A 25,311-nucleotide genomic window follows, 5' to 3' on the forward strand; every position below is an offset into this window, starting at 1 on the left:
TTCTCGATTCAGCTTTTCCTTCCCTCTCCAAACGCCGTTTCCCTTCCACTTTTTCAAATTCAAATTACAACATGGGCCTATCTTCTTCTCGGGCCTACATTTCTGCCCAATCATAATACACTCATCCCAACCCAGACTCCGATTATTACCACTCCAGAACATGCAAACAGAAATTTCTTATCTTTTCTTAAATGTAGACGATTAAATGGAGAATAATTTTTCAGACATTTTTATTATGATAGAATCGAAGAGAACAGAACATGTACAAGAATTTTACAGATTCACTCTTATTATATGACAGGAAACGGTATAAGAATAAGAGAAGCATATGCATGAACATTTGTACACAACGTTTTCTCTTTTATTATTATCAACATTATTTATTTCCAAAGATTTGCTTATTGATTTTACTTTGCTTTCACTTCTTTAAGTATACGTTAGAAGCCCTCATCATTGTGACGTCCTCGTATAAACCTCTGTTTGTGATGTCTACGGGCTTATGAAAAACAACAGTTATTTACAGTTGTAGAGAGTCGATCAATCCTCCCTCTCGTATGCTTGTGATACTGGCAACTGTTTCTTAAGCTGCAACCTGAGCTGCCGCAAGCCTAGCAATTGGAACCCTGCAAAGGTGTCCTGATAGTCTCAGTTTGACATTGGAAAATACAAATTTTTCATTGTCTGATATTGTTTAACTGAAAATCTGACCTAAATGGAGAACATGAAACATAGTCAAGTCCAATTTCTGCAAAGAAGGCAACAGAAGAAGGCTCCCCACCATGTTCTCCACATATTCCAACCTGATAATCAATATAGTGTTTCATCTCCATTTGTTACATTGTAAGAATAAGATGTCTAATTAAAAAATTAATTTGAATTGCTATTGCTGAGTTAATTCTCCTACCTTTAGGTTTGGTCTTGCGGCACGACCCTTTTCTGTGCAAATCTTGATGAGTTGACCCACACCTTTCTGGTCAAGTACCTGCAATTATTCTCAACAATTTTAACTCAGCAACCGTCCTTCATTATGTAAATGGCCAAACTAACATCAAGCAACTAACCTCGAATGGATCATGCTGCAGAATCCCAGAAGATAGATAGATGGGAAGAAATTTTCCAACATCGTCTCTACTATATCCAAATGTCATTTGAGTAAGGTCATTGGTTCCGAATGAAAAGAACTCTGCTTCCTTTGCAATCTAGATGAATCGATTATAGGATGAGAAAGTTTAAATAACAAAAAAGGACAATCTACAGGTTGAACCCGAGTAAAAGCGAAATTTAGACCTTTTTCCTTCAAATCTTTATTCAATATTTTATTTTGAGTCCAGGTTGAATCTTCAGGATATCAGGATATAAATGTTACCTCTTCTGCAACTAGTGCAGCCCTTGGAACTTCAATCATAGTCCCAACCTTATAGCTTAAAGAAGAACCCATCTCAGACAAAACATTATCAGCAACATTCCTTATTAAACTCACTTGATGCCTTAATTCCTGCAAATTAAATATTTTGGGGAATTATATCGTCTAATCATTACATCAAAGGGGTTTTTCATTAAAAATAAAAACCAACTGATACACATCGTATTTCAAAATTTCTTATAGTTAGGAGAAAGGGTTGCAACAATGTTTCAAAGTATAAAATGAACTGAGATTTTTCTCATAAATTATTAGTGCGCATGAATAGATGCGTGTGAAGTAATTTAAAGGACAACCAAATAGCTAATAAACATGTAAGGAAAAGGGCCATGCCTGAGGTGTACCAATAAGTGGAACCATTATCTCTGGAAGAACTGTAATACCATGGTTTTTCACCGAAACAGCTGCCTGAAAGATTGCACGGGCCTGCATCTCAGTCAGTTCTGGATATGATATTCCCAGCCTGTTCACAGAATTTCAATTGTCAAACATATACTCCCTGATCTCAACACTCAACATCAGTCATGTAAGATACGAACAGATTGAAGTTTTCTGTAATACACAACACGAGCATTATGAAATGAGGATAAACCTGCAGCCACGAAAACCGAGCATGGGGTTCACTTCTGATAGCTTTTCTATCCTGGAGTATATTTCCTCTTCTTTCATTCCTGTCTCGGAAGTTAGTTCACTGACAATGTGTTCCAGGTCGCCCTCTGGAAGAAATTCATGAAGTGGAGGATCTAACAATCGGATTGTTACTGGAAGACCATCCATTGCACGAAATATCCCCTCGAAATCTGATCTTTGATAAGGTAGCAACAGGTCCAGTGCAGCTTTCCTCTGCTCTGGTGTAACCGCCATTATCATCATTCTCACAGCCTTTATCCTCTCGTCCGAAGCAAAAAACTACAACACACCAAAACAAGCCAAAACTAATAATATAATTTCTAACTACCGTATGTTGATTAGTAAAAAAGAATAGAAAAGTTCGTTTCACTTTGGATTCAAAGGGAAAAGGCTAAAATAGCCCATTAACTCAATCTTAAGCTTATAATGAGGATATCAGATATTAATTGTCGCAGGTATTCACACTCTTGATTCAGATACAGTAAGAAGTATAATGTTTGTTGTACCATATGCTCTGTCCTGCAAAGTCCAATCCCTTGAGCACCATTTTTTCTAGCCGTTACTGCATCTTCAGGAGAGTCAGCATTTGCCATAACCTGGTAATAGACAATAGTATATTAGAGAGTTCATAGAAAACAAGTTCTTTTTATTCAACTCAACTTCTGCAGCAGATAAGGAACACGCAGCACCTTCAGATGCCTTATTTCATCTGCCCAAGACATGAAAGTTCCTAAATCGTCGCTTAGAGCCGGAGGAGAAAGTGGTTGCTTTCCCAGTATCACCTCACCTGTTGACCCATTCAGTGAGAGCCAATCTCCTTCTGCTATCACCTTATCTCCAACTACGAAGACCTACATTATGAATAAAGATTATTCATAATTACAACAGGAAGATCTTTCATTAGTATTTATATCACATTATTGGAAAATCCAAGCTTACCTTCTCAGCATCATTTACAAGGATGTCAGAGCAACCAGAAACACAACACTTTCCCCATCCACGGGCTACAACAGCAGCATGAGATGTCATACCACCTCTAGCCGTCAAGATTCCAGTAGCTGCGTGCATGCCTCCAACATCCTCTGGACTTGTCTCATTCCTCACCTTCAACAGTTCAAGATTGCAATAACATTTATTTAATGATTGTTAATGGATGCCTCGTTTAACACAACCATGTATGTTACTAAATCACGACAGCATTTACATCCCAACCACAAAATGTACAATCTTCTGAGAAAAATATTTGCCGAAGTCAACTTTGGATTTTTCTAACTAAAACAAGACAGGTAGATTATCAAGAAAGCGAACAAAAAGATTAAAAGCAAAAAAATTATAAAGTGTAAAAAGGATTACCAAGATAACACTCTTTCCTTGTGCATGCCATTCTTCAGCATTGTCAGCAGTGAACACCACCTGCCCTACTGCGGCTCCAGGGGATGCAGGCAAACCAATGGCAATCACTTGGTCCTTGTAAGTAGATGGATCCTCAAACTAACCAAATAAATTTAGAGCAGTTCGGACACATTAAGTATTAATTAACTTTTTATGAAAAAAAAATCATTAATACATCCTTTTCTAAAAAAGGGTTTTGATTATATATACTTAAAATCAACGTCAACATTTTCCTTATGTATAGAAGGAAATCAAAGGCACATGATACATGGATAATGGTATGACAAGTATATACCTGTGGATGAAGAAGTTGATCAAGATGCTGTGGCTCTACCATTTTGATTGCAGAACGAATGTCAACAAGTCCCTCATTGACCATATCTACGGCTATTTTTACTGCACCTTTACCAGTACGTTTTCCGCTTCGACATTGCAACATCCACAACCTATTGTCTTGGACAGTGAACTCAATATCCTACAATATAATTGCAATTTCAGAAGGTTTATCTATCAGTCTATTTATAGAATTAGTATAAATTATAAAAGTAGAACGAATATATACAAAGATTAAATTTTACCATCATATCCTTGTAATGTTTCTCTAGAAATTCACAATTCTCCTCAAGTTCCTTATAGGCTTCTGGCATGCAAGATTTCATGACCTCCAAATCTTCAGGTGTCCTGATTCCAGCAACTACATCCTCTCCCTAACAAAAACAATTCAGCATTTATTTGCTGAAACATCAGCATCAAGAGTAATTGATACCATCCACAGGTTAACGAATATGATAATGACTAGGAAGAAAGAACAAGTAAATCACATTTAACCTGAGCATTAATTAGAAATTCGCCATAAAGTTTGTTTTCACCAGTGCTTGGATTTCTAGTGAAAAGGACTCCAGTTCCTGAAGTATTCCCCATGTTACCAAACACCATGGACTGAATGTTTACAGCAGTTCCCTTTAGACCAGTTATTTGATTAATGTTCCGATACTTAATTGCCCTTGGGCTATCCCAAGAATTAAAAACAGCTTTAACAGCTAGTTCTAACTGCTTCTTTGGATCTGCATTGGTAATTGAATAAGATGAGTGGATGTTTTTTTTTTTCTTATAAACAATTTGGTGAAGACAGCGGACATGGATCAATGGCTAGGACGATGAGAATATATCACAACAAAAAGTTAAGAAGTTGGTGTGTCAGCACCTGAGGGAAACTTTTCTCCCCTGGCTTCAAGGTACACATTCTTGTACTGCTCAACAAGATCCTTGAGATCATGGGCTGCTAGTTCAGTGTCAAGTTTAACACCTTTTACACTTTTTAACTTTTCTAACTTCTCCTCAAATAACGAATGTGGAATATCCATTACCTAAAATGAAACATAAATCAACAGTTAGAAACAAAAGCAATGGAAGACAACTATTTTAGTTCTCTATTTTTAGAGAAAGATCCTGATGTACAACATGGACTGAGGGATTCTAGTTTTCAGTTCGTCTAGTTTTAGATGCTAAAGAAAGGTTGACAATCTACAAAAGTAAGCCAACACAAAAGCAATGCTGAGGGAGTAAAAGAACCACTCACAACATCTCCAAACATGTCTAAGAAACGTCTATAAGAATCATAAGCAAACCGCTCCCCACTTTTTGCTGCCAAGCCGACAACCACTTCATCATTCAATCCTAGGTTGAGAACTGTGTCCATCATCCCAGGCATGGAAATCTAGTAAATGCAAGGAAAACAAGTTTAGGCTATAAACATGTCACACACACCATAAATAATCAAATTTATATCAAATTCGAATACACTTATAAATAGAAGTGGATGTTTCAACAATCAGAGAGTGAATTTCCTATCTAGAACTTAAATTAACACACTATGATTAAAGATTAAAAGAAAAGATTGCTATTTACTTTATTCAAGAACTTTACTGCTCTAGTTTAATCAATGCTAGTGACAATCAAGTTCATTTTCTTGCATGTTGTTCCATCATTTGGGAACCAATGTCAATGACAAAATAAGTAGCTTATGGTGATTAGTGGTTTTCATATTGTCTTTAGGCCCTTTACATATAAAGGTGATTCCAAATTCCAAAAGTGGTCCTAGGTTGAGGCACTTAACAAGAACACAGAAAAAACATAAACCCAATGCTCTCGTACCGCAGCACCAGAGCGAACTGAGAGTAGAAGAGGTTTTGTAGGATTTCCAAGATTGGCTCCCATTTCATTCTCGACGAAAAGCAAGCCTTGAAGCACCTCCTCCCACAAGCCATCTGGTAGCTTCTTTCCATTCTGTTGATATTCTTGGCATGCTTCCGTTGATATAGTGAATCCCGGAGGCACAGATAAACCAATGCTTGCCATTTCTGCCAGGTTCGCTCCCTTTCCTCCCAGCTGTAGTTAACAAACATGCAATTGTTCATCACTTTAAAGGAAAAAAGCAGCCCTCATATTGTATGCCAATCGACAACCTTATTTTGCTTAACAAGTGTAGAGTTTTTATCATGATGGAACACCGGTAAAATCACAATTGATGAGAATATAACAACAAGAATCCAATATCAATTTCCATGTTTTTCCTTTTTTTAAGGCTTAAATCCACTTCTAATCCTTATCATTTTGGTCATCGTTCAATTTCAATCATTATAAAATTTTACATACTATTGTTTTTGTAAGGATAATAAATGTTCAAGCTTCTTTTAAACTTTGTTATTAATATAGTAATATCTTGCATGAATAAATAAATAAACGGTCTGAGTGACAAGCTAATAAGGAGGAACAAAAATGAATTTAAGCATTTTTTTCAAAATGTGACAGATCAATTGTGTGCTTACCAAGGACTTCATGGCCTTGTTTCCTTCACTTGTACCTTTGCCAAAAGTGAATACCCGCTGTTTAAAACAAACTAAAAAACATTAGCTGCACACCACTCTACAATATTCATACTTGTTATCATAAATTGACAAATTTACTTCTAAAAACTGTGATAATATGACATATTCATATATAGTAATGGGAGAGGAGGAGAAAATTCATATTTTAGTATGATATCATTGTTTAATTCTCTCCGTGCATTTAAGTATTTAGCTTGACTAATCGCTTATGTATTGAGAAAATTATTTAAATTTAAATTTAAAATAAGTAGTTTCTAAAAAATTATTCATTATATAGAAATCTTACTATTTACAAGAGTTGTTGTAAATTTGAATTTAAACAAGTTGCAATTAAATAATTTATCAGTTGTTTAATTTCTATTGTTTGTTTCATTTTTTTATTTAATTTCTATTCAATAAAATAAAAATATGAAGTTGAAAAATTTCCTTTGAATAGTAAGTTCACTTGGAGTTTTGTATTGACGTGGACAGACTTTTTAGCCTTATTAATATTTTTGAGGTCTGAGACTTTTTGTGTTAAACGAAACAATCAAACTTGGGTCTCTCATTGGTGTGTCTTGTCATCGACTCAGTTGTTTCTTTCTGCACTTCAAAAAACTTTGGAACACCTTCTTCCTTCATTTTTGAAATAGACCTTTTAGGATACAAAAATATATTCTACAAAATTCATTATGAATGGAGTGAAAGGCGCCGTAAATTGTTTTTCTTTCTCTGGTTCATGGGTTCCACAAATATCTAGATTATTTGTATATATTTTTTCAAATATCTATCCCTTTACTTTATAATTTATTATTACATCTAATTATAACTCATTTTCTCTCTACAAAGCAAGATTAATCTTCTTGTTTTGTTCTTTCTTACAATTCGCATTCTCTCAGCTGAGTAATGTTTTACTATGTAAATGACAAATTCACGTTTTTTTTTTTTTCAATTATGAATATACAGTTAGACGTACCTTTTTAGTTGTGGGAGGGGTTGCTGGGGTAAGAATTGCTTGGCCACGTATTAGAGACTGATATGATCTTCTACCTCTCTTCCATGCCCTGAAGCTGTTTGATTTTGTGCTTCTTCTCCCACCAACCACCACAACATCACTGTGCTCAACATATTTCTTCTTCGCATTCCAAATCATATTACTGATATCATCCCCTCTGCTCCTAATGAATATGCCCTTCACTATGGAAGACATCTTTCATCTATCTCCTGCTCTCAATCAACCATAGCACCAATTAATCCATTTTTGTTCTTGTGTGGAACAATTTTCATGCAGAGAACAAAATTCTCCCTCACAAAACATGTATAAGCATAACACATATACCAGATTAGATATTCATATGCACTTGATCACAAACATGTCCCACCCCAGAAGAAGAAAAAGTAATCAAGAGAAAGACATGTTTTTCTTCATTGATCACGAAGACATTAAAAAAAATACAATAAAAGAAAAACTGGAGATTGTTAACATGTCAATTAACTGCATAGTGATCATGCAATCAACATACCTGAAGATAGAAAATAAGGAGGAGAGGAAGGGCTTTGTTTATAGTTAATACACAGAGCAGCTTCTCAAAATGGAAATGGAAGTTGTAATTTTCCCTCCCTCTTTTCTCTCTGTTTTGTTTTTTTTTATATTATATTCCAATGTTTTAATAGGCAAATATGATGAGAAATGAGTGGACCAAAATGTTGTTAGGAATAAATTCTTTCTCATAGTTAAACTTTTCACTAAATTATGCTAATAAGTTTGTTAAATTTATATAACAATTTTGACGTTTTATTTTCTGTTGAGGAATATGTTCTCCTGTGAATTATCAAGTTTGCCCTTTGTCTCGTCCAGGATAAGGGTACGTGGCACAATAATTGAAGCAAAGGATAATAATAGTCCTAAATGAATAAAACTCATTTTTTGTCCTTCTAATCATTTTTTCTCGGAAAATAAATGAGAAATATTAAGATGCACAATTTAAACTCAAAACTAAAGAATTATCAGATATATTCTATATTTAACATGATATATTATTTCTTAAAACAATTAATAAGATGTGGCTTAAATCATTTCGTTGTTTTTCCGCAATAAGGAGTCTTCTAGATAGTTATCGAACTTATCTTCAATCCTCCAAAAACAATTCACTCGTATCTACTTTTCTATATTAATAAATACTAAAAATTAATTTAGATATAAAATGTTTTTAACCATACTTTTGAGCCTTTAACTGCTGTATAATTTTTCACAAATGCATAAATATTTGCTGTCACGTCTTAAATGTTCTAGCAACGACTTTTAAATTTGAGTGGTTGTATTTTATTTATTATTAGAATTTATTTGAATATCTATTTACAAATATTTTTAATAAATTTTTTTTCTCTAAAATTGATTATGGATTAAAATATTCTTATTGCATTAAATCTTTACGTTAAATAATCTTTATTTGTTTGTTTAAAGCAACTGTTGCTGTAAGATATTTTTCAATTAGATAAGTATTACTCTATCCAGATACTTACACTTGTTGAAAAGCTTATATTTTACATAATTAAACAAACAATAACATCTTATACTTTTTGTTTAACTTGTCTAAACAGAAAAACTTGAACTCCAAACATGTTGTGATCTGAACATAAATTTCGTTATTTTAAGTATTGCATTGACAGAAAATAATATTAAAATTAAATTAATAAACGCACATATTATTTGAATAATGAATTATGTCTAAATTGGGTGACATCATAAAGATAAATTTCGCAAATGTTTTCTTACAAAAATTTTCCAAAATATTATATTAGTTTTTTTTGGTCTACGAATATCGAGGAAGGTGACTGAAAAGTGTTGTGGGACCAACGAGGGTCAAGTGGAATATACTTTAGATCCAAGTAAGGACGACACGTGGCCACGGCTGAAGACACTAAAAATAACTATTAATCTCTATACCATCCATTATTTTCAGATCTTATCATCCAGTTTTTTTCTTTATCATTTTAATTTATACATATTAGCTTGAAATATTTTCATATAAATATCTACTAAAAATCACTTTATTCTCACCAAAATTTAAAGATAAAATAGTCAAAGAATTTGATCTTCGTGTATGATAGCGTGAATATTTTTATATGGTAAAAAGAAATTTAATATATATATATATATATATATATATATATATATATATATATATTATACAATTCAAAATTATTATTTTTATAAAAATTTTAAAATTTATTGAGAATACTTTTTTATTATTTGTATTTATATTTCATATTTCATAATTCTAATTTTATCTTTTATAATATAATTATTTGTTACATTTTTTAAATTAACAGTTATTTTTATATGTTTTCTATAAGACTTTCTATTTTTGTCTCTCTTTTTTTTATTCATCAACATTTATTTTTTTATTTTTTTCGTTCATTTCATTTTTTTTAATAAATTTAAATTTATTTTGTATATTAACTTAATAACATCACAATATCGTTCCCTACTAATATAATATCACATTATGCATATTTAAAAATATATCACTAAGTTATTACAAGTTATTCACATAATAAACTATTTTGATTTTACATTTTTGTTTTCAAAGAATATAACTCTCCTTCTACAATATTCATTCTAAAAGTAACAAGGGAGCAAAGCGAGTTTAAAATAGGGAAAAATATGTTTTTAGTATCTGAAGTTTGACTTTATTTTGGAAATGGTCCCCGGTAAAAACTTAGTCATTGTTTGGTCCCTGCACTTTCAAAATCATTGTTTTTGGTCCTTATTTTTGGATGGCATTAAAAATAACAAAGGCGTGCCACGTGTTATTTATTTTTTTTTATAAAATAAAAAACTACCATCAGCTTAGCCGACGCTTTCATGAAAATTGAAAAAAATATATTTTTGGTCCTTAAAGTTTGAACTTAATTTGAAAATGATCCCAAATTAAAACTTGATCATTGTTTGGTCCATATACATTCAAAATCATTGTTAATATATAATAATATTATTACCATTAATAATAATAATAATATTATATAATAATATTATTATATAATTAATAATAGTATTATTATTACTATTATTATATATTAAATAATATGATACACGACATTTGTTATTTTTAACGTTGTTCAAAAATAGGGAAAAAAAACAACGAGTTTGAAAGTGCAAGGACAAAACAGTGACCAAGTTTCGACTAGGAACCATTTACAAATTAAGATCAAACTTCAGAGACTAAAAACATATTTTTTCCTTGAATATATACAATAAGTTGAATTGACGTTGGTTATTAGCCTTTATTGATGGATTCACTACTGTAACAAGGTCTTTTGACAACAGTTAAAAAAAGCATGTGAATATGGTTCTAGACTCATCGTTGAAGTAGTCATTGTTAAAAGAGTTCAAAATAATGATGGGTCTACAAAATCGTCATCATTTACCTACTGGGACCACAACAGTCTAAGCGTCGTTGTTGAAGCTTTTTTTAGTTGTAAAAGGCATCCAAAATCAATGGCAATTAGTGTAAAATCGTCATTGTATAGTTGCTCAATGTGAATTTATAGTAGTCCAATCCACAACTGTTTATACCTTCATTGTCGTTGAAATCGATATATTAACGATATTTATGGTCAAAATTGTCGTTATATGTGACCAACTTTTTTAAATGTTAACTTGGTTTTATGTCTTAACCCGAACATGTAATGCAAAAAAGATCCAACAAAATTTGAATCCAAACAGTTCCAACATAATTTCAATCCAAACAGTTCCAACAAAATTACAAAATAACTAATATGACAAAATTAGTCTAAACTAGCTCTAACTCTAGATAGAAAATATTTTGCTCACGCTTGTTGTACATAAGTTATTGCTCCTGAATCCAATGGACTTGTGCCATTGAATTTATGCAAAAGCATAGGAGAAGTTAATACAAGGACATGAAGATTATCAAATTAAAATTAGTACAATTGAAAGTTAGCAAATTACCTCATCTTACCAACTTTCATAACCGCCTTATACAATTGTTTTCATCCATTGCATGACGTAATAACCACAATCAAAGCTTTCAATTTATTTATTACACTAGAATCATAGTAAAACTATTTAAATACAAATTAAACGACAATACTAAAAGTAAATGAATGATATATATAGTGTGTAAGTACCCAAAGAAAAATCCAAATAACCCTTTTGGTATCGGAAGTAGATCTATCACTCAATATACCTTGTCCATTAAAACCACTAGAGTATAAACCACTTGTCACTCAATATACCAACTTTCATAATAATCTTTTATTTTTGTCAATTAAAACATTCTTTTTAATCTATTCAAATTATTTGTTAAATTTTATAAACTTTCATCTTAAATTTTTTTTCTCATAATACAGACCATCTCACCTTCACCTCCTTTCCAACTAAAATCCACTAGAAATCGTGTTTTTAAGGTTATGAGATCATTTTAACATGACGCTAGAGAGTGATTATTAACATTTGCTAATGATTTTGTTGCTAAAACCATTTGAAGAAAAACATTATTAGATGGCACGTGTTCACAATAATTGATGTCGAGGTTGATCTTGAAGATAAGTTACGTAATTGGGTTCTACCTTGTCTAATCGCTGACAAAAGAAATCCTAAACCACAAAAAGATTGAAAAATGAAAAACACTGCATGCTTCAGAAATAAGCTTGATATCTTCTCCATTTTATTCACATACTTCAACTGTTTGTAACGGATTAGAGCAATTATAAAGCTCTTACAAGGAAAAAAAAAATACTTGTCATGGATGAAGAAGATCATCATAAGAAGTTGACCCATATACACTATCAAACAAAGATGATAAGCACAACTTCAACAAGAAAAAAAAATTGTGAAAACCTCTAAACATCACAAGAAAATGACAGCACCAACTTTGCCACTTTGTAATTAATGTATCTCATCCAGAGAAGCATGCTGCGAATGCACGATTCTCATAAGGTTGTTATTATATTATTATTAAATGTTTAACTGAGTGGAGCCAAGAAAATCAATTACGAGGAAAGCGCACAGCAATTCGCTGCTGAATGAGGCTCCTGCATGAAGGACAATCTTGCATACCCTGCTTCTCATGGAGTTCATTACATGTTGTGCAAACAACTTGATGAGCACATGGGAGAAACACCACCGACATCTCCTCCGAAAGGCACATCACACATTCCCGTTCTCGTTTCACGCCACCTCTTGTGGAGTGCTCAATGACTAGTTCAGAGATAAAAGAAGCCTGGGATTCCTTCAGAGTAGTTCCATTTTTCATGTACAAACATTTGCTGGCATAGCTTCCATCAATGCCCATTCTCAGTGCAGCAATTTTTGAAGAGTCTGTCTTCAGCCTTACTTGGGAAATTTCCTTTTCGAGTTTTTGGATGTCATCTTTGTGTCTTTGTAGATTTCTTTCTGCTTTTAATTTGATCATATTCTCCTTGGAATTTCCTGATTCCTCGATTTGTTCTATTTCCTTTCTTATAGAACTAGCCTGTTGGAGAAGCTCTCTTTTTGCCTTTTCTTCCTGCTGCCATCTACCCTGTGATATTTCCCCTTCAAATGAGAACAGGCCCACTAATACATCTCATTTAGCACCTAAATAGATACAAGGTTTTTGGAATCTCACAAGTGGCGCATGATGCGTTATGTGTACCAAATTCAAATGCATAGAAATGGACAACAATTACTGGTGTCAAGAGCACACCAATTCATTTATTTTCATTCTGAGAATAATATGGCAACAATCGCCCCAGTCAAAAGAGTTTATCAGACTGCTTACCCCAGAAAAAACTCTAAACTGAAATCAGTAGAAGACCCAAACTTTACCTAGAATCACATTTTGACACAACACAATAGCATTGATCCTTGCAACCGACCCATCTGATGAAACAAAGTTGTTTGTTTTTATTGTAGCAATAAAATGAGGGTGGAAGAGCTTAGAAACTTTACATAACTAACCACCCGCTAATCTTCTTATTTGACAATATCATAGAATACACCATGAGATCAAACTACTTCCGGAGCTATATTATATTCGTATAGATATAAAGTGAATGGTTACAAGATATAAAGAAGCATATGAAAGAAGTTCGAATAAGTTTAAAATAACAAACCTCAACTTGCTCATGTTGCATTCGAGCTTGTTCCAATTCCTGCAACAACTGTGCTAATTTCCGTTTTTCAATCGTTAGCTCTTCTTGAAACAAGGATTTCTGCTTTTCCCATGACTGAAACTTCAGTTGTGTCTTCTTTTCTCTCCTTGATACCTCTTGACAGCTTGCAGCAGTTTCTATAGCACGTAGCTTAGCAGCCTCCATCTCTTTCCTCAATGCAACCTTCTCCATCTCAAGCTTCTGGACAGTGGCATTAGCTCGCTCTACCTGCCCACTAACTTTACACAAGGCATTTTCCATCTCAGAAAGCTTCTTTAAGGTGTTTTCCTCGAGAGATTGCTTCTCTTTCTTAAGACGTTCAACCTCCTCTTTCTCTTGCCTCAGTGTCTGAAGTTCAGCCTTTTCTTTACTCAGACGGCGAGTAGCTTGCATAACCTTCTGATTTACCCACTCTGTCCATTCTTGAAGCTGATTTTGCAGCTCCCTAACCCTTGGAACCAACTTCAAAATCATCTCATTCCTTCCATCGTGAGGCATCCACTGGTTTGGGAACTTGTAGTATGGCATTCCAATAAAACTAGTAGGTGCCGCATTTTTGCTGCCATCGGGTTCTGTAGAAGGCTTGATTTTTGAAGACAATGAGAGAGAAAGATCTGTATTGGTGGTTGATAATGAAACTGGATAACAGAATGTGGGTGTGGTATTTGCTGCATGAATTGCATATGAATTATTGGTCAATCCAGAAACACCATTCGAAGAATCTAGGTTGAATGCAGGGGGCGTAGGAGCATTACTTAAGAAATTGGCATTAATATTCTCTTGAGTCATATTAATTTCCATTCCCTTACTTATCTGTAATGAAGCACCCCTGAAATTTATGGCAGATGATTCTGACACAGGTTTAAGTTTTTTATCCAAGATTAAACCACCTAAGCCATTCGCCTTCCCTCTTGAAGACCCTTTTGATCCACAAGAGCGATGACCTTTTTCTCCATGAAATGTCTTGTGTCGAAGTATGTAGTCCCTCCTGCTGCTACTGGAATGGACCTTTCTAGCTGTTCCATACTTCTCTTCCATCAGGCCAGACTGAGATGTTCCAGCAGCGCTGAATGTTTTATGAGTGCAATCAGATTCCCAACTGGCACCCTCATTCTTTGAGGTTCCACCAACAATAATTTGAGAATCCATGTTGCTCAAACCACGAAATGCAGTCACAAAGGGTTTCTTTGGATGAGAAGTATGAGAACCCGCAGGAATTGATTTACTAGGTCCTAGAAGACTCAATTCAGGGACTTTAGTTTCTGGTTTTGATTGTGATTCTGGTTGGCTAGATGAAACGTCGTTAGCAGTATTGTCGCTACCTAAACTACATACAGGGTCACAATCCATTGCACAAGCATGTGACACATTCATGTCACAGATTAACAAACGCCACATTGCATCACCAATACTGAAGAATGGCCTAACCTCTCGAAGAACACAAACCAATTCAGCCAACACATACTTCCCAAGCTGTACTAAATCTTCAAAATAGGGCTCTCGCGACATATCAACCTCTTGGCCATTTCTAATAAATGCTAGAGTGTTATCAACAATATTAGACACAGTGTCTTTACATCCATAACAGATGCCAGGTCTTAAGATGGCCTTCGTCGCAACTTCTTCATTGTAGCCACATGCTACAATCGTTTTTATGGAACTCTTGAAAATGGTGTCCAAATTACTCAACACAAGTTCTTCCAGCTGGGCTTCTGTGAGATCGCTCCAATCTGCATCACTAATTTCATTTGTCTTAGGTTCTTCCTTAGATTGACTGGGCCCGACATCAGATGTTCCAGGACTGTATAATCCAAGACCGAGCTTCAGTCCATCTGAATGATCTTGGCTGACACCACACACGTCACAAGCAGTGGCTTGCCCATGACTAGGGGTTATTTTAAACTTCTCAGCAGAGAATTCATAGCTGCGGCACTCAAGTGGAGGTGCAAGAATGATCTTACTTGGCTCCCCTAAAGGTGGATCAGCCCTGAATTTCCTCTTGTTCCTACTTCCTTTCTCTTGGCAAGAAACTGAAGGAGACATTTGACTGCTACAACTGGCAACCAATGAGATATTTTAGTCGCAATCTAAAACAAAGAAAAAAGAGAAGAAGAGAACACTTGTTAAGTTTCATTTAGCGTCTATGATTACTTATTCCAAATTCAAGTTCCGTGAATTAGAAAAGAAAAATGTGCATATGAGAATGACATTAGCGGAAGAGTGCAAACATTGTTCTCGTAATTGAATGAAATTTGCAATGACAAACACTGTATTATTACATGGCATTGATTAACATGCATTTAACACTAACAATTAATCACCTCTGAATCTTAGTATAGAAAAATGCCACATTAAACTTCCTCATTGATCCAAATAAAGGAGGTAAATCAATGAATAAATTAATCAACTACACACAAACATATATCAGTAATCTCAGCAAAAGAAGCACCTCCGGTTGACAAAATATGAAATTGAAAACACCCAAATAAATTGCAATCCACATCTATACTTAAAAAACACATCCATGAATAACAAAGTAATGAAAACAAAACATTCTAAAATATTGTAACAATAGCAAACGAAGCCACTGATGCGAAAAGATCCGCAATATGAGACTCGTGATGAGTATTAGATGATCAATACGTACCGGATTAGAACAATTTTTCAAAAAAATCAAGGTCGATCTTTCAAAATCATAGAATCAGAGAGGAGAAAATTCACACCTTTTTGATCGTTGTGTTTTTTCTCCTTAATGTATTTGTTTGTTTATTTTTGTGCAGATGTATAGGCCTCAGAGCCTGGAGGCTTTAAGCATTGTATTGAACGTCTCTCTCCTGCACACAAATAATAAATAAATAATACAAAATTAAAATAAATAATAGTATAATTTTGGACTGGACCTATTTCTGTTTCTCATGTACCCATCAACCATACACCTATCTTATTATTGCTAAACCTTCAAAGTTTTTAATTTTTATTTTAATGTTGATATTTCTTTTATTCGATCTTCTCAAATATGACTATAATTGTCCTTGAATTTTGCAAGTTACTACAGTGAGATATTTCACAAATGAAAAGGTAAATGGAATATAAGGTTGTGTTTCACCTATGTTCTTCTTCACTATTTTGCAGCAGCAAGTCTAAGGGAATAACTTTTTTTTTTAATGTATATGGTTATAGAATCATTAATTAGCATGCATGAATTTGATCTAGGGTTAGAAGTAAATAGCAATCCAAATTCTTTAGTAACACTGTATTGCAGTTAAAATTTAGATTTAAACTGTAAAATATAAATCTTATACTTTTATATAGTATTTCTCATTTAGATTTCACGCATGAATTCAATATGACATTATCGACTAAAAATGTAAAGTTATATAAATTGTCTCCTGCATTACTATTCACCTCTTTTGGTGAATGGACTCGTTTCAAAATAAAATCTAAACCTAATTAAAAATTCACTTTATTATGTGTTATGAGTCCCACATTCACCCAATTCACCCAGTTAAAGATGAATGTCATTAAAGTTCATTTTTTATTCTGTTATTCACTTTCTGAGTTAGTACAGTTTTAATCAAAATAAAATTTGAACACAATTGAAAATAATTGCTTAAAGCACAAAAAGAATATAAGTTGCTAAATTAACCAACTAAAAAAATAGATTTCGTGAAAAGGTTAGTTGCTACATTACATAGATTTTTTTTTCTATTATTGCTATTTTTAAATGCTATAAACAATTATATTTATAAAATTATTTGAAATTTTTTATATTTATTCGATTATAATTTAATGATAAAATTACCACATATAAAATCGATGATATAATACTTTTATTCAAAACAAAATAAAATTTTCAATCTTCGAGAAATTATTGCTATAATGAAAAATATATTAATTATTTCCTACCATTGATGCATATAATTCTAATGGAAAATTGCTCATCCCAACTTCAAGGCTGGTCCGTCCAATTGTAGGTTGATTTGATAGTGTAAGTATAATCATATCATCCATTCTCTTATACAGAAATAATAACGACAATTGTTATTTTAAGATTATTTACCTTAACAAATACATCTACTTCAAATTTAAATACCTTTCTGTAGAAAAATAATAATAATTGGCTTAGTAGGTATGACAGTTTATAAATTAAATTACAAGATAAAATAAAGAATCAACTATTTGTGCACAGGGTAAATTACACATAAATCAATGTTTGTAGATAAAATAAATTTGTTTATAAAAATCATTTTGACCTATTTTTCTTTTCAGTGTGTAGACCATAAAACTTGTCTGTCATTATCTAGAATAAAATAACAAAAATCCAAATTAATTTTGTCTAAAACAAAATGAAGTGAATTTAAAATAAATAAATAAATTATTAGCTGGTAAAAGAAATCTTCTTATACAATTCAATCCAATGCGATAATTCCATAGATGAAAATTTGCTTGCCAGTTATTTGACATTTTTCATCCCATCTAACAAAGTCATAGCAGATGAAACTAAGTTTTATCATCTAACGTGTTTTTTCATCTCATTTAAAAGTAAGGATACATAATTAATTAGTGTTTTTTATTGTTAATATGAAATTAATTTGGAAAGGTATCAACCAATAATCCAAACATGTTCGTAATACTAATAATACACACAAACTGGATACAACATCTACATGATAATGAGGGCAATGCACTTAAATACCAAATGGTATCTGTCTTCCTCCAAAGTTGAGCAGTGACCATCTTTCGAGTTTCTTCAATCATTCAAAGCAAATGATAGCCATGACTCAAAATCCAATCTCCTTGCATACCTTCCTTTCATTTCACTTAGTTATAGATTCTCTTCAAAAGATCATATCTGTAGAGGATGTGCAATGGCATCACAGGAAGGTGAGCATAAGTGTTTTCTCCCGAGGTGTTTCTGAATGGTTATACACCAACATGAAATTTGAACAAATTCCTTTTGCTGCCAAGATAGAGCCACCTCAAGCCTGGTATGGTGGCAGCCTTGAGCAGTAAATGTACAGGGTAATGCAAAATGCTCAGGAACTTGGAACATGGAAATGTACCACTCGGGAGAAACTGCAAAGAGACAAGGTGAAGCTTCTCTAAAGCCTCTCTCTCTTCAATCACTATAAATCAAAAAGGGTGGAGAGAAGTAATTATATATATCATCATGATGATATAAACTATTGAAATGAAACAAATCAACAAGGTTCTTTGGATTGACATCATACTCATTCAATTGGTCTTGGATATGCTGCAGAGTGAGCCTCTACGGCCGGGCTGATCACTGAAGCCGCAGGCTGAGCAGAGTGCAACTCTGAGAAACTGGTTCTGACAGAACGATGAACATCAGATTCATGCGCAGCAGGTATCTCAGGAGTTCCTGCCCTGGAATTCAGTACAGCGCCAACATTTGTCTCATTTGATCCAACTCCAAATGTACCGGACTACAATATTGGACCAATAGTTAGATAAACAAGTTTTGTTCAATAACTTTATTCATTGAACCATCAGTAGCAAAATTAATCTTACATGCTGATCTTATAAGAAGAACGAGGCCTGATTTGTTGTTATTGTCACGGGATAACACAATCATATAATACTACAAATTTAAAACCTTTAAAAGCAAATGAAACCAAAGGAATGTACAGAATCCATACATTAGAGAGACCTTTGATCTGAACAAGGATAATTGTTATATCATCTGTTCTGTTCTCAAGTTCCAACCATAGTTTGTATGACTTTTCTGCAATAGCTGCACATGCATCACGAGGATCCATATAGCTTGCTGCCTACACCATAAATAAATCACAGATTTTTCAGGAAGGGGAATCGTAGGAAAGTCACAATTTTACCTATGGAATTGCACATGGGAGTAAACATTGAAATCATAGTCTATGGTGCTGCGGCAGATCAGGAAAAATCAGCATGAAACAGCGCAAAAAACAGGAAGTTCCTCTGCAGAACGACTAACTTATACAAGGACTGTGTAAACTCAAGGGATGCAAAAGAACTATTCCCAATTAGCATTTTTTAACACTGAACCATCTAAAGTTTCCATAATTATAGCAGTTAATACCTGGTGGGTACTGTTGCTGTTTTTGTAATATAATTATGACAGCTATTACATATGATAAGGGGACAGACCTAACTGAAACACGCCAAGTAGAGAAGCTTAAGCATACGTACGGCCAGTAATCTTTGTTATGCTTTACATTCCAAATATATTAACATCATCAGTACCACATACCTATGTACCATAAGCCACAAGCAGACCTTACACACAAAAAAATTGTTTCCATATTTCAAGTCAAAATCTTTAATTGCAACTTGCATAACCTTTAAAAGGTAACATTAGTATTTCCAATAACAGAAGTAGATGCTTGATTTTGCAATCATTAAACTAAAGTTAAACTAAATCATTCGATCAATTTGCTCGATCTGTGAAAACCTTTTCACACATTATGAAAGCAAGACAGAGAAAGGTTGCAAGTCATACCATATCAACAACAGTTTGGCTTGTCAGGAATTCAAATATGCCATCACTTGCCACCACAAAGAAAAGATGATCAGGTGTAAGCTTAAAAGTTTTCACCTCAGGAAGAGCAGTGACACCAATTGTCTCTGCTAAACTATCCCCTATACTCCTCGTAAAAGCAGTTCCAGGATACATCCCATTAGGAACCCACAATCTGGGAGGATCACCACCCCGACTCTCTTCATCACCCCAACTCTGGATATCTGGATCCTTGAGCCCTTCCACCTGATCAACACTCAACACCCTTGCCCCACAAAGCTTCACTCTCTCATATTCATCTTTCCTAAACGGCGTCTGATCAGAGGACAAGTCCTCCGCGACAATGCGGTTCCCATCCTTAACAGCCAGCACCGCTCTCGAATCACCAACATTAGCAACATAAAGGGTGTCACCAATAACAAGCACCGTTATCGCGGTGGTGCCACTCATAGAATCATCAATCTCACTACTACTACGTAATTCTTGGTTCGTTGCCAAAAATGCAGAATTGTAAGCTTGGACGGGATCCTCCAACAATGCAGGGTCATTTACCAACTTCTCTATCAGCCTATCCTTAACAAAATTTGAACACTTGCTACCATACTGACCATGCCCATCATAGACGCCAAAGAAATGAACATTGGGGTTACCTTGGAGATTTGTACTGATGCAAAAACTATCTTGGTTTTCTTTATCAGGTGAGTCCGGGTAGTATCCCCGCTGAGTGAGAAAAGTGTATTCCAAAATGAAGTTGTGAGAAGGAACAGGAGCACGCTTCAGTGACCTCTGAGCGAGTATGTTTTTCCTGTGGCTACGGACGAAGCCAGTTTCTCGGTAATCCCTAGAACCATCCTCTGATGAATTATGCTCGCCACAGCAACACTTGCCATGGACACAACCCATGTTTCGGAGAGAGGGTATGCTATTGGAAACAACAACACCTGAAACAGAAAACACTCCCTGAAGCAGTTCAGAAATAGAATGTTCAGGAAGGAAGTACAGTGCTAGATGCCTCTGGAACTCCTCCACATTGTGATAAACAGGTTTAGAGAAGGGTCCAAGAGCAGGGAATTGTGTGGTGCGACTGGAGTGAAGAAAAGGGGTTATGTGGGTGGATTTGAAGTGAAAAAAGATGAAAGAAGGAGAACCCTAGAAGAAACCCAGGAAGAAGGAAACGACAGAGAGGATTTATTTTGGCGTTTTAGAGGTAGAATGCGTGATGGGGTTGCCGAAAAGGAGGGAAAGAATTGTGCTTTTCCTTTGATTGGATGCAGAGAAGGAAGAAACCCTGAGGCAAAAGGAAGAGTCCAAAGAGAAGTTCAGAAAAAGAGATTTGGAATGAGGGGACAGAAGAGAAGTGGGGAAGAGGAATTGAATTGAGATTCTGTTCTTATTCAGATTCTAATTCCAATCCAAAACTATCTATCTATATATGTATGTATGTGTTGATTTGGTTATCTGTTGCCCCAATCTTCCTTCACAATTCACTTCTCTCTCTGCATACAAACCCTTATCTCCCAACAATCTCTGCAAATGATTCTTTTATTTATTACTAAACACTAAACACAACAAAGTGACGTCCCTAATTGTCCATAACATTTATTTATTTGTTATAAACCAAATTTTCTTCTCAAAATTTATGGTATTTTCTATAAATATATTAAATTAGATATTAGTAAATGTAAAAATTAAAAATTACTAAAAATTTAATAATTAATGATTAAAAAATAATAAAACCTTCGCAATTGAAAATAATTTTTCATTAATTTAAGGCATCAATCAAGCTAATATCTTCCTCACAACGACTTAATATATTACAAAATAATTACAGTTATAAAATTACATGCTTCTATTCGAATTCGGATTTTCTTATTCAGACTTATTCTTGTTTATCATCTACAAAATAAAAATAACTCTAAATATATATATATATATATATATTTGTAATTTTGTATCACAAGATTTAAGCATACTTATTCATGTTATCAACACTGAAGAAGAAGAATGGAAGTGGACAAATGATCCATTAGATTTAATCTCTTCCATTGTTAGGCTGTTCTATCCATTTATATGTTTAAATAATTAGATTTTAATTAAACCTAAATCCATTTTTTGTATTGTTATAGATCTAAATCAATCATTTAAATTAGAGATGGCAAATAAACCCGTTCTCGTGGGTATTGTCCGAACCCGTTCCCGTTTTGACGGGGAATCTCCGCATTGATTGGGTATGGATATGGGTATGGAGAATCCCCAATTTTTTCAATTAGGTATGGAGATGGGGATGGAGATGAATATATCCCCACCATAATACCCGTCCCCGTCATATCTCCATCATCGTTTAAATTATTAAAATATTCACAATTAATTAAATAACCACATATATATATATATATATATATATTCTTTCTATTTTTATTTCTTCTAAATATTTGGTTTGTCATGAAACTCATTCGCATCTCCAATATATTTTCCTTTCAGATGGGAATGTTTAATACTCTCAATTTAAGTGTTTAATAGCATAAACATTTCATTTACTAGGTAATATATAAAAAAAAAATCTTTATTTATTATTATTAATTTTTGTTTCATTTGAAGAACTCTTTTATTTCGCTAAAACAATTTTTGTTATTTATCAACCATTGAGTATATATATTCATATTTGAAAAGTTTTCTTAAATCTCTAAGATATTTTTCGTCTTATCATACCCTTAACTAAACATTTGTTTTTCTTTGTGCAATTCCTTCCAATAGTCTCCAAATTGTTTATAAGACACACATTTGTTAATTTTTTAATATTTTTTATTTTTGTTTATTTTCATCATGTAGAAATCTATTTCGATAAATTTTATCTAATTATTTTTTATTTTCTAACTCATTACAATCATACTTTAATTTTTTCACTATAATTGTATAAATAATTTTTATTTACTGCAATATAAAAATTTAATGTAATTGTCATGAATATTTTTTTATCACTATCCAACATATATTGGAATTTAAAAGGTACAAGATCTATGATAAAATTTTATTATGTTTATTATTTATTTTTTGCGTCATTTTTTTATCAATCATTGAGTATATTGATATTTGAAAAGTTTTCTTAGATCTCTAAGATATTTTTCATCTTATCATACCATTAATTATATATTTGTTTTCCTTTGTCTGATTCCTTCTAATAGTCTCTAAATTGTTTATAAGACACACATTTGTTAATTTTTTAATATTTTTATTTTTTGTTTATTTTCATAATGTAGAATACTATTTCGATAAATTTTATCTAATTATTTTTTATTTCTAACTCATTACAATCATACTTTAATTTTTTCACTATAATTGTATAAATAATTTTTATTTACTACAATATAAAAATTTAATGTAATTGTCATCAATATTTTTTTACCACCATCCAGCATATATTGTGATTCAAAAGATACAATACCTATGTTAAAATTTTATTATTATGTTTATTATTTGTTCTTTGCGTCATTTTGATCAACTGATGTATTAAAACTTTTATTAGTGTATAAAAAATAGATTCATTATAATTTAAAAAATTGAAGTAAACAAACATTTAAAATATATTTTAATTTAAATATTTTTTTCCTTTTATATTATTTTAAAAATATTTTTAAAATTTATCAACTAGGTTTCATTAATGTTTGCAAATTTAATAAATATTTTGGTTCTTTAAATTTTATTTGGTATTATAATCTAAAATGTAAACAATTATAATTTATTTCAAAGTATTTGATATTGAAGAAACAAGTATACTCCTGATATTGAATATTTGATAATATTATGTTTCCTTTACCGTATTTTTTTATTGTTTTATAAAAATTAATTAAAATTAATATTAAAGTAGTAAGAAAACGGGTACAAGTATGGGTACGAGATTATTCCCGTTACCCGGTGGGGATGGGGATGGGACAAAAGTTTGATACCCGTTGCGTTTGGGTATGGGAATGAGGATGGAATTTTTTTACGAAAATGAGTATGAGATAGTGAAACCCGTCCCCGCCTTGTCCCGTTACCATCCCTAATTTAGATTGAAAGCGTTTTTTTAACAGGAAAGTTATTTTGATGTTTATAAATCGATTTGATACCTATTTTAAAACTGGTATGTATTTCAAAATCAATTTTAAATCTAGAACAAATTAAAATCAAATATGATAAATAAACATTAAAGATATTGCACAAATTAAATCAAATAAATATTAAGAATATTACACCATGTGAAAATGAGAAGAAAACGTCAGGTAGGCTCCAAATTTTATTCTCGCTTCATAATAAGTAATGATAACATGATAACAAATTAAAAATAATAACAATATTTAGTACGAAGGTGTATCTGTGAATAAAATATAACTATTTAAGTAAATACATAAAATATGATATTTTTGACTGATTATACCTTTCATGTTTATTTCGCGTGACTCAATTTCATGACTATTAACACTTCAAAGATAAAAATAAATACTAATATATAAGAACGACATCCTCTTCCATAAATAATACACGAAAAAGTTAATAAAATGAAGAAGAAAAAAAAATTATAGAAATGTGAAAAATATTAAATGATAAAATATAAAAAAAAATTAAATACGATGTTAAAGGTGTAGATGGAACCATTTTGTAAAATATTAAAATAAAATAGTAAGAAATATACAATAGACTTGAGATTGATAAAGAGATATGGAGTAGAGCAATAGAGGATTGAATCTATCTTACATGTGTTCTCTTGTTGTAAGATAAATATAATTTCATTCAACATTTTTTGTTATGTAAAAGTATATTTAGATATACCATATAGATTTTCATAATATTGTTTCCAAACTCATAAAACTCTTAAAATAATGTTTATTTGTGATAATAATGTTCTCCATTTGCTTTCGCTAGTTTACCATGTGCATCTTCATTGTTTAAGCGTGGAAGAGGTAGTAACTTTAAATATTGTTTGAATGTTTTTTTTTTTTCACAAACTATTTTATAAATTTTAAATTAATTTATATGCTATTTAACTTGTAAAATTTATTTTATATTAAACTTTTTATTTATATATAAGATTATTTTAGTTATGAAAAGATTACCCAAATAAATTGTTATTCTATTGTAGATTAAACAGGATGAACTACAAGTTAGATTAAAAAAAGTCCAAACTTAATGTTCAAATTGATGTCGTAACTTTTTCGTTTGGACTGACATTTTTTATTTCACCCAAACAATATTTTTTTAAATAGTTAGTCTATAAAATCATCTGCTAATTAAATTGCTAACTAACCCAATTTTAAATTTAAATATTATATATTTAATTTTTATGAACA

The 25,311-nt window shown here is 32.4% G+C and overlaps 3 protein-coding genes across 5 annotated transcripts; all 3 read right to left on the bottom strand.

Moving 5' to 3' along the window:
* Positions 1-208: 208 nt before the first annotated feature.
* LOC114175936 (pyruvate, phosphate dikinase, chloroplastic-like) lies at positions 209-8,031 on the bottom strand. Of its 2 annotated transcripts, none has more exons than XM_028060788.1 (20): positions 7,833-8,031; positions 7,286-7,533; positions 6,271-6,327; positions 5,597-5,830; positions 5,022-5,159; positions 4,647-4,809; positions 4,271-4,506; positions 4,021-4,149; positions 3,738-3,917; positions 3,404-3,541; positions 2,990-3,154; positions 2,740-2,901; positions 2,557-2,646; positions 2,013-2,329; positions 1,754-1,883; positions 1,367-1,495; positions 1,062-1,199; positions 905-982; positions 709-800; positions 209-623 (listed from the first exon to the last, which is right to left on the bottom strand). In XM_028060788.1, exons 2-20 carry the CDS (start codon positions 7,517-7,519, stop codon positions 581-583), a joined length of 2,853 nt encoding a protein of 950 aa, XP_027916589.1. In that variant the 5' UTR covers positions 7,520-7,533; positions 7,833-8,031; the 3' UTR covers positions 209-580. The 2 variants fall into 2 exon arrangements, with proteins under 2 accessions (XP_027916589.1, XP_027916590.1); XM_028060789.1 differs by having other exon boundaries at positions 7,286-7,538; positions 7,833-7,947.
* Positions 8,032-12,022: 3,991 nt separating this feature from the next.
* Positions 12,023-15,734, bottom strand: LOC114177508 (putative E3 ubiquitin-protein ligase RF298). The gene is made up of 2 exons (XM_028062884.1): positions 13,432-15,734; positions 12,023-12,857 (listed from the first exon to the last, which is right to left on the bottom strand). The coding sequence occupies exons 1-2, from the start codon at positions 15,511-15,513 to the stop codon at positions 12,324-12,326; spliced, it is 2,616 nt and encodes an 871-aa protein (XP_027918685.1). The 5' UTR covers positions 15,514-15,734; the 3' UTR covers positions 12,023-12,323.
* Positions 15,735-18,019: 2,285 nt separating this feature from the next.
* Positions 18,020-21,519, bottom strand: LOC114179156 (probable protein phosphatase 2C 35). Of its 2 annotated transcripts, none has more exons than XR_003603437.1 (4): positions 19,970-21,519; positions 19,142-19,262; positions 18,702-18,917; positions 18,020-18,596 (listed from the first exon to the last, which is right to left on the bottom strand). XR_003603437.1 is itself a non-coding variant. In XM_028065391.1 (4 exons), exons 1-3 carry the CDS (start codon positions 20,888-20,890, stop codon positions 18,702-18,704), a joined length of 1,269 nt encoding a protein of 422 aa, XP_027921192.1. In that variant the 5' UTR covers positions 20,891-21,517; the 3' UTR covers positions 18,020-18,596. The 2 variants fall into 2 exon arrangements, 1 of the variants encoding a protein (XP_027921192.1); XM_028065391.1 differs by having other exon boundaries at positions 19,131-19,262; positions 19,970-21,517.
* Between the last annotated feature and the right edge of the window lie 3,792 nt (positions 21,520-25,311).

This window comes from Vigna unguiculata, chromosome 3 (genome assembly GCF_004118075.2).
Source record: "Vigna unguiculata cultivar IT97K-499-35 chromosome 3, ASM411807v1, whole genome shotgun sequence".
Classification (NCBI taxonomy): domain Eukaryota; kingdom Viridiplantae; phylum Streptophyta; class Magnoliopsida; order Fabales; family Fabaceae; genus Vigna; species Vigna unguiculata.

What these genes read in the sequence shown, in the direction of transcription:
- LOC114175936 (XM_028060788.1), bottom strand. Translation starts at nt 7,519, where the DNA reads ATGTCTTCCATAGTGAAGGGCATATTCATTAGGAGCAGAGGGGATGAT. An exon ending in TTTGCAGGACAGAGCATATG is followed by an intron (nt 2,330 to 2,556) that starts GTACAACAAACA and finishes GGTGTGTTGTAG; the next exon opens with TTTTTTGCTTCGGACGAGAG. An exon ending in GTTTCATGTTCTCCATTTAG is followed by an intron (nt 624 to 708) that starts GTCAGATTTTCA and finishes ACACCTTTGCAG; the next exon opens with GGTTCCAATTGCTAGGCTTG.
- LOC114177508 (XM_028062884.1), bottom strand. Translation starts at nt 15,513, where the DNA reads ATGTCTCCTTCAGTTTCTTGCCAAGAGAAAGGAAGTAGGAACAAGAGG. An exon ending in TGCAACATGAGCAAGTTGAG is followed by an intron (nt 12,858 to 13,431) that starts GTTTGTTATTTT and finishes GAAATATCACAG; the next exon opens with GGTAGATGGCAGCAGGAAGA.
- LOC114179156 (XM_028065391.1), bottom strand. Translation starts at nt 20,890, where the DNA reads ATGGGTTGTGTCCATGGCAAGTGTTGCTGTGGCGAGCATAATTCATCA. An exon ending in GCCAAACTGTTGTTGATATG is followed by an intron (nt 19,263 to 19,969) that starts GTATGACTTGCA and finishes TTTATGGTGTAG; the next exon opens with GCAGCAAGCTATATGGATCC. An exon ending in AGATCAAAGGTCTCTCTAAT is followed by an intron (nt 18,918 to 19,130) that starts GTATGGATTCTG and finishes CCAATATTGTAG; the next exon opens with TCCGGTACATTTGGAGTTGG.